The sequence below is a fragment of the Gracilinanus agilis genome, chromosome 2 (genome assembly GCF_016433145.1).
Source record: "Gracilinanus agilis isolate LMUSP501 chromosome 2, AgileGrace, whole genome shotgun sequence".
Lineage (NCBI taxonomy): Eukaryota > Metazoa > Chordata > Mammalia > Didelphimorphia > Didelphidae > Gracilinanus > Gracilinanus agilis.
In genome coordinates, this window is record NC_058131.1 from 231,967,327 (window position 1) to 231,978,261 (window position 10,935).

At 51.6% G+C, this 10,935-nt stretch overlaps 3 protein-coding genes across 6 annotated transcripts in view; 2 read left to right on the forward strand and 1 right to left on the reverse strand.

Annotated features, from left to right (window-relative positions):
- The first annotated feature begins 231 nt into the window (after positions 1–231).
- Positions 232–3,269, forward strand: ZNF513 (zinc finger protein 513). Its single transcript, XM_044663721.1, has 3 exons — positions 232–475; positions 1,623–2,210; positions 2,322–3,269. Exons 1-3 carry the CDS (start codon positions 451–453, stop codon positions 3,143–3,145), a joined length of 1,437 nt encoding a protein of 478 aa, XP_044519656.1. The 5' UTR covers positions 232–450; the 3' UTR covers positions 3,146–3,269.
- A 301-nt stretch (positions 3,270–3,570) lies between these two features.
- On the reverse strand, positions 3,571–10,492 carry SNX17 (sorting nexin 17). Of its 3 annotated transcripts, none has more exons than XM_044663719.1 (15): positions 10,135–10,492; positions 9,661–9,699; positions 7,844–7,961; positions 7,213–7,277; positions 6,806–6,916; positions 6,616–6,706; positions 6,383–6,470; positions 6,085–6,154; positions 5,570–5,662; positions 5,232–5,435; positions 4,938–5,063; positions 4,654–4,731; positions 4,426–4,500; positions 4,302–4,343; positions 3,571–4,218 (listed from the first exon to the last, which is right to left on the reverse strand). In XM_044663719.1, exons 1-15 carry the CDS (start codon positions 10,195–10,197, stop codon positions 4,105–4,107), a joined length of 1,377 nt encoding a protein of 458 aa, XP_044519654.1. In that variant the 5' UTR covers positions 10,198–10,492; the 3' UTR covers positions 3,571–4,104. The 3 variants fall into 3 exon arrangements, with proteins under 3 accessions (XP_044519654.1, XP_044519653.1, XP_044519655.1); XM_044663718.1 differs by having other exon boundaries at positions 9,625–9,699; XM_044663720.1 differs by lacking the exon at positions 9,661–9,699.
- A 49-nt stretch (positions 10,493–10,541) lies between these two features.
- The window catches only part of EIF2B4 (eukaryotic translation initiation factor 2B subunit delta), a 10,251-nt gene continuing 9,857 nt past the window's right edge, over positions 10,542–10,935 (forward strand). The window contains exon 1 of one of the 2 annotated variants that reach the window (XM_044660994.1): positions 10,542–10,670. In XM_044660994.1, coding sequence (XP_044516929.1) covers positions 10,646–10,670 — 25 coding nt within the window. In that variant the 5' untranslated portion in view covers positions 10,542–10,645. The remainder of the gene's footprint in view (positions 10,671–10,935) is intronic. The other variant, XM_044660993.1, reaches the window with a different exon arrangement.

A 10,935-nucleotide genomic window follows, 5' to 3' on the forward strand; every position in this document is an offset into this window, starting at 1 on the left:
GGGGAGGGGAGTTGGGGCGGGGCGGGGTCAGACATGGGGTGGGGGAGGGGTAGAGCGGGGTGGGGGGTCCGGAGACTGGGGGGAGGAGCGCAGAGTGAGCCCCCAGAGTCCGGTGTGAAGTGGGCAGTGCGAAGGTCCGGCGGCTCAGGCTCCCACCCTCCCCAGCGGTCAGGGCACGGTGGCAGGCAGGGGCAAGTGCCCTTGCTCTGGGGTTAGGTGGGCAAGCCCCCTTCCTTGCTCCCACCCCCACCCCCGAGACAGAGCCGGCAAGCTTTGTGTCTCTCCGTAGTGGACACGGAAGACCCCCTGGAGGAGGGGCCGGGAGCCCTGGTGTTGGAGAGTGACTTGCTGCTAGGCCAAGATCTGGAGTTTGAGGAGGAAGAGGAAGAGGAAGAGGAGGAGGAGGAGGAGGAGGAGGAGGAAGAAGGTGACGGCAGCAGCGACCAGCTCATGGGCTTTGAAAGGGACTCGGAAGGTGGGTTTAAGGGGTGCTCGGCCATCTCCTTAGGGTAGGGTTTCATGGGTCAGAGCTCTGCTGACCAGGAATGGACAAGTTTAGACTGAGGTTTAATCAAGAGAGCAGAAAAGGAAATCTTGCCCTGGTCCAGAAGCGAATTAGGTCAGAATTTATTTATTTTTTTCTTGATCTACTACTTGCAAAACCCTGACCACGTTTATCTGTTCATTTGATTCTGTGCTTCTAGTCTTGTAGCTGGCACCCCTGTTATCAAGTCCCCAGCTTTGGATGCCAGTGGCCTGAAAGCCTGATCCTAGGGATTGGCACCTCTAGTACCACTTTCAGCTGGCCTGTTCTGACCACTCACACCTTTCTTGATCCTGACCTTCCAAGTCTAGATCTCCTATCTTCCCTTGCCCTTTAGCCATTGTTTCATTTTTCCTCCCCTGTTTTATAACCCTTCTGCTTATAGCCCTACTTCTTTCTCAGAGGTATGATGAAAATGAAGGCATCTCTGTGGTACAGTTCTGTGTACATGGAAGGTGGTCCATTTCTCCTTTTCATTGCAGTTGTTAACCATCCTGAAAACTTGCTTTAAGTTGTATGCTAGAACTTTGAAGTGTGGTGGAACTCCTCATACATACAAACTGTGAACCTAGCTCTTTGGCTCAGGATCCAACTTATTACATCCATGATTCATCCTTCAGGTCATGGTCCTTTTTTGACTCCTCCTCGATCCTTATCTTGAGCATTTGTAGGCATCTAATCACATTTTGGATTTGTTCTCTCTGTACATCTCCCCTCCCCACCTTGTTTTTAGTCACATGTTTGTGTGATACTGTTTAAAGGAACAAACTGCTGTCATTTTGTCAACCCAGCTATTGCTGACAAGTTTGGTTTCTGCTCCAGAAAGGGGGCTTCTGGTTTACCTGCCCAATATCCACTAACACTGCACTTAATTCTAGAGAAAATTCAAAAGGGGTACCATAGGATAGACAATAGTGGATATCCTCCCTACCCTCCCACCCCCCAAGAAATAGATGAAATTATGTCAAGGGAGGAAATAAAGGTGAGTTCTCCTGGATGATGATCAGGAAACTGAAAATTAGGAGATAGGCCTACCGCGACCCACTTTTGACATCCCCTCCTGTGTCTGTCTTGCCAGGAGACTCTCTAGGGGCCCGGCCAGGGCTGCCCTATGGACTGAGTGACGACGAATCTGGGGGCGGCCGGGCGCTGAGCGCAGAGAGTGAGGTTGAGGAACCAGCCAGGGGCCAAGGGGAGGCTGGGGGTGAGAGGCCAGGCCCAGCTTGCCAACTCTGTGGGGGGCCTGCTTGTGAAGGACCATGCTGTGGGGCAGGAGGACCAGGTGGGGGACCACCACTTCCCCCTCGACTGCTGTACTCGTGCCGGCTTTGCGCCTTTGTGTCCCACTACTCTAGCCACTTGAAGCGGCACATGCAAACCCACAGTGGGGAAAAACCATTCCGCTGTGGCCGCTGCCCCTATGCCTCTGCCCAGCTTGTCAATCTGACACGCCACACCCGTACCCACACCGGTGAGAAGCCGTACCGCTGTCCCCATTGCCCCTTTGCCTGCAGCAGCCTGGGCAACCTGAGGCGCCATCAGCGCACCCACACAGGCCCCCCTGGCCCTCCCTGCCCGACCTGCGGCTTCCGATGTTGTGCCCCAAGACCCCCCAGGCCTCCCAGCCCCACGGAGCAGGAGGGGGCAGTGCCCCATCGACCAGAAGGTAATGGGCCAGTAGGGAGGGTGGCTCAGGGACCAAGAAACTTGGGACAGAAGGGTGAGTGGTCCTTCAGTACCTGGAGTCACAGCCCACGTTCTGACCTTCTCCCCACAGATGCTGTGCTCCTTCCAGATTTGAGCCTCCATGTGCCGCCAGGTGGTGCCAGCTTCCTGCCAGACTGCGGGCAGCTGCGGGGAGAGGGGGAGGGGCTGAGAGGTACTGGACCAGAGCCACTGCCTGAGCTGCTGTTCCCTTGGGCCTGTCGAGGCTGTGGGCAAGAGTTGGAGGAAGGGGAAGGTGAGGGAAGCCGCCTGGGTGCCGCCATGTGTGGGCGCTGCATGCGGGGAGAAGCCGGAGGGGGAGGCAGCGGGGGCCCCCGTGGTCCTGGAGATAAGGGCTTTGCCTGCAGTCTCTGCCCCTTTGCTACTCACTACCCCAACCACCTAGCCCGGCACATGAAGACACACAGTGGCGAGAAGCCATTCCGCTGTGCCCGCTGCCCCTATGCCTCAGCCCACCTGGACAACCTGAAGCGGCACCAGCGAGTACACACGGGGGAGAAGCCCTACAAGTGCCCCCTATGCCCTTATGCCTGTGGCAACCTGGCCAACCTCAAACGCCACGGTCGAATCCACTCTGGCGACAAGCCCTTCCGCTGCAGTCTCTGCAACTACAGCTGTAACCAGAGCATGAACCTGAAGCGCCACATGCTCAGGCACACAGGAGAGAAGCCCTTCCGGTGTGGGACCTGCGCCTATACCACAGGCCACTGGGACAACTACAAGCGCCATCAGAAGGTGCACGGCCATGGAGGGGCCGGAGGGCCTGCCTCAGAAGGGTGGGCACCCACCCACAGCACATCCTCTGCCCTCAGTCCTCATGGCCCTACATCTCTGAGCACCACCAGTGGCAGGGGGCTCCACACAGACTCACCCTGAACCAGGTTCCCTCCCCAACACTGGACTCCACACGGACCAGTTCTACACAGACTGAGGCTGAGGCCTGCCCCCACTTTTTTTCTTCTCCTCCCTTCCCCCCCGCTGGCCAGGGGCTCCATACAGACTAATCCAGACCCTTACATGGACCAGCCCAGAATCCCATGGGGGGGAGAACCCTGCCATGGACCAGGAGGCCTTGCCTTCAACACTCCTTGAGTGCAGTGGAGAGGGCCCTCTCCTCACCACCTCTGTCAGCCTAGGGGCTGTCAAGGGAATGGCTGGGGGAACGCTCAGCTCCCACCTCTTTATTTAACTTATTTCAGTGCTTTATAATAAAGGAAACACTAACGGAGCCGTGTCTGCTGTGGTAGCAGAACTGGGCACAGAGAGCTCCTCTGGTGAAAGCAGGGGCAAGTGAGAGGGGGATGCCACAGGCAGGCAAAGATCAGGCTGTGTTTAATGAGGGGGGGGCAGCAGGGCCAAATTATACAGAGGCTCTTCCCAACCCCTGCCCAGCCCTCTCCCTCCCCAACCAGGGATTAGAAGCAGCTCAGGGGTATGGTAATCTCCATCCTCCAGACAGGTGTCCATGGTCCTTAGGGCTTTGTGCAAAAATACTAAATGCTAATTTGGCATTAGGGACAGGGGACAGAGTGGTTAGCAGACCACCAGCCTGGGTGAGGAAGACAGGGAGATGGAGAAGAGGGTAAGAGGCCCCCAGCCTGGGGGGCACAGGCAAGACAGGTGTCCATGGTCCATAGGGCTTTGTGCAAAAATACTAAATGCTAATTTGGCATTAGGGGCAGGGGAGGGAGGAGTTAGCAGACCACCAGCCTGGGTGAGGAAGGCAGGGAGATAAAAGGGTAAAAGCGGCCCCCAGCCTGGGGGGCACAGGCACAGGGCGAGTTCCTGTACATTCCACCAGAGGAGCTGGAGGAATCATCCAAGCAGCAGGGAAGTTACAGATCCTCATCCCCAATGCCTTCAAAAGCATAATTGCCATGAACATCACTGGTGTTGGTGTCAGGGCTAGGGCTGCTGATCCCTCGAAGGCTCACAGCACTCAGCTTGCTCTGTAATAAGGATAAGGGGAAGATCAGAGGACTGAAGAGCCTCCAAAAATATCAACTTCACCCACCCTGAGCTGGAAACTCACTGAGAGTTTGACCATCGACTCCCGGGTAGCATCAGGCGAATCCTGGGGAAATGGGAAACATTAATTAAAAGGGGCAATTCTGGTTTGGGACAAGAGAGCTAAAGAGGATAGAGGTAATACTTACAAGCAGTGGGGGGGACTTTACTGCTTGTTGACTATCTGAGCGCCTCAGGGTCCCACCTGCCCGCCTTCGGAGCATCTATAAATAATAAATGCTTCAACTGTTGAGAGAGATGCACTGACTGGACAGCAGGATGAAACCATGCCAACCCCTTCCCACTAATCCCATGAAGCATCTCCCAAGGTAAGGAGAGATGAGAAGGTATAAATCACAAATATGTTCACTTCTCACCTTCCTGATGCTCCCCCCTGATTTTTTCACCATCAGTTCATCCACCATAGATTGTAAGCAGATGCTCATCATGATAGCCTAGGAACAAGAGCAGAGCTTAGCTATCACCGAAGATCACAAAATATCTTCTCCCACCCTAAAACATCTGTGAGATGGGTAGATGCAGGATGTTACGGGCTAGATGCTTCCCAGACCCAGACGAACAAAATGAAGGCCATGACAGGGGAGGGTTGTGGCTAAAGTGCGGTGAGAGGGGGTATTGGGACTGAGGACTAAGCCCACACCTGTGGGCTAGTGATGGTGACCCACTGCAGCCGATCCTTGCTCATGAGATATTCAAATGCTAGTTCCAGCCGAACCTCTCCCCGACCTCGGTTTGGGCTGCTTGTGCTCCCACTGGGCAACGGCACCTGATAGGTGTGTAGAACAGAGCTAAGCTCACCTGGACTATTCCATCTCCCATCCCTCTTTTCATTTTAAACCCTCCCCTCCCCCATCCCTGACATGCCCTTTCCTAGGGCCCTACCTCTATCAGACTGGTAAGTATGAGTCCCTCATGTGTCTCAACCCCAACTCACAGAGGAAGTGACCCGCCAGCAGCGCATTCGGGTGACTCGGAAGGAACCCTCACGAAGCTGCTGACCAGGCAGACGGAGTTGAAGGCTGAGCTCGCTGTTGCCTGCACTCACTACCACAGGGCAGCCCTTCTCTGGGAAGTCAGCCACACAAGGCTCAAAGCGAAGATAGCCATAATGCCTCAGGGTCTGTGCCAAACGGAGAAACTGAAATGAAACATGAGTAGTTATACAGGGTCAGATGAGAGCATCAAAATCATCACATTGAAGGAAGAAGCAGCAAGGAGAGAGCAGCTTGTGTTACTAAGAAGCACCCAGAGACAAGTGGTGCTAATCCCTACCTCTTTCTTGGAGACCTTCTCCTGCAGAGACTTGAGTTGCCGGTGCTGTTCCTTAGTAACCAGGATCCAGCCATGCTCAATGTCAGAAACTGTCTATAGAAGGTACAAGAATGCAATGGAGGAAGACAAATAAGTGTTAGCAGCAGCCTTGGTCCCAAAGCTGCCTTCTTCCCTGGGGTCTAAGCTTATAACTAATTTCTTTTTTAAAAACCCTTATCTTCCGTCTTAGGATCAGTTCTAAGATAGAAGAGCAGCAAGGGCTCAACAAACAGGGTTAAATGACCCTTTCCCAGGGTCACACAGCTAGGAAGTATCTGAGGCCAAATTGGAACCCAGGATATCCCGACTCCAGGCCTGACTCTTATCTCAAGTCACACTGCTGCCCCTTAGACTTTGTTTCATAACAAATATAGAGATAACGTTAGGTGTTCCAAGAACACACAGGTGGAACATGAAGGAAATTTTCTTTGGACTTTCCAGTATGGAGACAGTTTTCTGAGCATAAAGTAGTTTACCTGAGCATAAAGTAGATTCAGTCCAACCCGATTCTCCATAACATCATCATCATAGGCAGAGTCCCAATAACTGAAGTCAAGAGAAAAAAATGAGGAAGCTAAGATGGCATGGAAGAGAAGCTGTAGCAAAAGAAATTCCAACAAACTACTGGGATGAGTAAGGCAGCATAAGTTTGGGAGCAAGCTTGGGAGGAAACTTGCCTATCACCCAGCTCTAACCCCTTTCCTAGGTTGCTCTGTCCCTTTTGTGCTCTAACAACCCATGCCTGAGGCCCCAATCCACCAGGCCATCCCTGACCTCTTTCTAAGCACAATCTTATACTCCTGACTCCGTAGGCTGGTAACAGACACATAAGGCAGCTCAAACTCCTGCAACTTCCGCACAACTGTGGGCGAGATAAAAGGAAAATGTGAGACTCCAGTCAAAATGGAAGAGAAAGCCTGAAAGTACACAACACGCTGGTATTATGAATCGGAGGGAGGTAAATGGGACTGGCCATCATAAGATAGCAGCAGTAACTAGTGACTCACAGGAAAAGGCCCCATCCTCTTGCTCTCGAACAAGAAAGAGGCTGAAATAGCCAATGAGCTCATCTGGCAGGTCCAACTTTGCAGCTACTGCCTGGGGAGAGGGCCAAGGATAACATTGGGTCACACATTGTTAAGTTCCCCATTTTCCTCAAAGTAAGGCCAATGTTGAAGGAATAGGCAGAGGTCTCACCTCCAGAACATCTTCGGTCTGTTCAGAAGTCAAGATAGTGACTAGCACCTTTTGTCCATTGCTTAGAAGTACTTCCAGGGATACCTCCTCTGTAGGTACCTGCTGTGTTTCCTGGACATAAATACAGGACTAGATAGTACTGTGATGCTCAGATCTCCTCCAAGAGGTGAGACTTCACAAACTTCCAGCTTTCACTGGACCTAGGCTTCTCTAATTCCTTTCACTCTTTAGTCCCACAGAAAAACAAAGGGTGCCCTAATAATCATTCCCATATCACAGACTATTACCCAGAAACATGGAATCAGAAGCAGGATTTAGTCTTAATAGACCTTGGCTTACCCTCCTAAAAAGTCAGTGCGATAACTCAGGCTCTTTCCCATGTATCTCAGTCCCAATCAACTCCTTACCTGTTGTGCTCTCCGAAGGAAACTGTTGAAAGTCTCACTACCACCAAGCAATGGGTCTTGTCGAACTGTAAAGGGCAAAGGAAGTCATTACTAGATACCAGTTCAGAATCCCACCACTCTTGGCTACCCCAAATCTGTTCCTGATTGCTCCCACCCCTGCTTCCATGTCCTGGACTAATATTAGTCTGCTAACTCCTTGAACTGGCCTCACCCTCTCACTCACTCCTTGTATAAATTCTTCACCTGCCCCACCTGTGGCTGGTCCTGACATCTAGTTAGGATCAATCTACAGAACTAGGGAAATAATAGTAGAGTTACTCTAAAGCAGGTAGGAAACAAATTAAACCTCTCTCCTCCCTGTCTCCTAAATTTTATCAATTAATGTTATTCAAATACTTCTGTACAACACTAATGAAAAAATCATTTTGTCAGCACAGAACTTTCATATAGCTAAGATACCATTCACTTCTGCTAATGAATTTTTCTCTTTGGTTCTGCTTGTCACAACAAATAAGTGCCCTTGGGGACTTAAAAGTAAATAGAGACCTAAACAACCAGCTCTATTTGGCCATCCTGCTCCAGCTGTTTCTGACCTTTGCCAGCCAGCCTAAGATTCCTTCTTACGACTTACCAGCCTGCATATATTTCTCTAGCTGTTCCCTCCGCTGTTCCACCTCAGCTGGTGTCAGAGTAAAAAGCTTCTTTGGGGGAAATGCAGGGAGAACATTAGCCCCATACTCCTTCCGAAGCTGTTGAGTGGGGAAAAAAGGGTAATTCCACAAAGAAGTGAAGGGATACAAGTAAAGACAAGATCATCTGAACTATTCTGTAACTAATCAAGCTCATTTTTCCATGCTACTATTCTCCAGGTTCCTGCTCCCTAACAAAAACTACTTGGAGAAGAAACCTTTTGTAAGACAATCATTGGTTTGCCCCAGGGATAAAATTCCCCTATCTTCTGCCCTTATAATAGACAAGTCAACCTTTCAGAATCTGGATGAAAAGAACCTATGACAGAACCAGAGTCTATAGGTCCCTTCACTAAGTTCCTGTAGTATCCTGAACCCTAACAAGGTACAAAGCAGCCGGCAAGAAAATCTTAAAAGGAACACATTAATGATCAGATATAATCCCTAAATTTAAAGAGTTTACAACAAAATGGGGAAATCAGAGAAACACAACAGAGGTTTCACTGAACTGAAAAGTACTCACTAAACAAGTCTGCTAGTTTTCAAAAGTTTTGTAGATAAACTGAAAACTGAAAGATAAAACTGCTTGCCCGTATATGGTTATATAATTTGTGGCATATTTGGAATATGGATCTTTTAAAGCTCAACTCCTAATGCTGGGCTCTTTCCACTATGCCAAGCATAGAAATAATTTAAATAGATTACTTAATTTAACATTAGAAAAGAGTGCTAAATTTTGAACCTGGAGTATTTGGTTTCAATACTAGTTACTAGGATACAATGGATAGAGCACTGGACCTGGAATCAGGAAGACCTGAGTTCAAATCCTGATCACTAGTTGTGCATCCCTGGGAAAGTCTGCCTTAGTTTCCTCATCTGTAAAATAGGGACAATAATAGTACTAACACCACCCCCAAAAAATCCCTGTTGTGGGGACCAAATGAGAAAATAATTGTAAAACTTTGCATGGTGCCTGGCACATAGTTATGTAAATGTTAGCAATTATCATTACTACTTGTGTGATATTACGTAAGTCACAACTTCCTTCCTTACAGTCTCCTTTAAGATATTAAAAGTACATAGCCAGTGTGATTTTTTTTTAATTTCTAGAATATAATTCAGGAATTTTAAGTTCTGAGGAATAATGAACTGATCAGACATCACACTGACCCATTTGAATGATAATTTTTTTTTTTTTAATTTTATTTTAAACCCTTAACTTCTGTGTATTGACTTATAGGTGGAAGAGTGGTAAGGGTAGGCAATGAGGGTCAAGTGACTTGCCCAGGGTCACACAGCTGGGACGTGTCTGAGGCCAGATTTGAACCTAGGACCTCCTGTCTCTAGGCCTGGCTCTCAATCCACTGAGCTACCCAGCTGCCCCTGAATGATAATTTTTAAGTTAGAAGAAGTCTGGATAATTAGGAGAAGTGAGCTTTAAACTGCAAATTGTGAACTGGAGAAGAATATAATCTGGTGGTCAGAAAGCTAAAATTTTTCTTTACTTGTGCTGGGACAAGAGAAGGAAGACAGTGTATGAAGGGGAAGAGGAACAAGGAAAGCTCATCTAGAAAAAAAAAATGTTGTGGGCAGGAGGTTAGAAGGGAACTGCCTGGTGCAGTGACTTCAGGCGCGATGCATGATGCATGCCCATTAGAAAGCAGAGGTTCTGGTAAGTGGAATCGCTGCTGCAGGCCAGGCAAGTACAAGTGTCAAGTCCCACCTGCTCGTGCAGCCCCAGGAGCTGGCTGTAGCGCACCCGACAGTGTAAGACTCCATTCACATGGATGTTGTAGGCCTGCAGAGACAGAGGCAGGTGCCCACCCTGAGCCCCAGGGGCAGATCAACGCCGACCCGGTCAGCTCCCTTCCCCAGCGGCTGTGGGTCACCTGAGAACAAAAAGCCGAAACGCGCTCCCGCCCCCAGACGCCCCACGGAGACCTGGTGGCCGCCTCGGGAGCAAAGATCACGCAGGAGGAGGGGTGACCACATCGCGAAGAGGAAGGCCAGATCAGCTGATGGACTGCCTGATCACCGAACGCTCGGGCAAAGCAACCCGAGCCGCGGGGGCACCAGACGGAAGCTGCGACGGGAGGTGCCAGACCCCCGAAGGACGGCGGCCGGGAGGACGGGAGTGGAGTGGGGTGGGGTGGGTTGGGGGGAGGGGGGCTTCTGCCCCGAGGGCTGGGCCCGTTACTCTCAGCCAACCCCGCCCCGCCCCTCTTTTACTCACCACGTAGTTGGAGCCTCCACTGTCCCCGCTGCGGGACTCGGTCTCGGGGATGGAGAAGTGCATCTCCCCGGCTGTGCAGCCCAGCCGGGCTCCGGACTCCTAGTGCCGTGGTTCCTCCGCTCGTCTCCGCCGCTCAGCGCGCCCCCGCCGTCACACTCGCCATTTTGGGGGCCAAGGGGGACGCAGGGAGGAGGAATGGAGTGGGGCGGTGCCAGATGCATGCTGGGAATCGTAGTTTGTGAAGACTTGTGGTGCACGCTGGGACCGAGATTCGGAAGGCCGAGGTTTCGATGTCTACCGGGAATTGTAGTCAGTGATTGGCCGCGGTGCCTGCTGGACTCGGATATCCGTCAGTAAAGTCTTCGGTGTATGCTGGGAGTTGTAGTCATCCTTTTGCCGTGTGCTGTTCCCAACTACCACCGGGTGAGCGCTGTGACCTCGGGGCCGAGCAGGGTCTGGAAATTAGGGTCTTGCAGCTCTTGGACTGGCTGGGGAGGAGTCTGGGCTGCGGATGGCAGCGGTGGCGGTTCTGGAAGGTGAGCTTGACTTGGGGGGGGGGGGGTGGAACACTCACAACCTGGCTCCCGGAGTGGCCTGGTCTGGGGACAGCGGGCCCGGGTCCCGGCCTTTGATCCGCCCGCGCCTCACTTCGTGTCGCGTCCCCACGCCGGCCGATCGCATTCGCCCCTCCCTCCTTCCCCGCCTCCCTCCCCTTCTGCCTGCCTAGCCGCAGACCGGCCCCAGACCCCGGCAGTCCCATGCGGCCCCCGACACCCGTAGCTCCCAGCCCCCAGCTGCGGC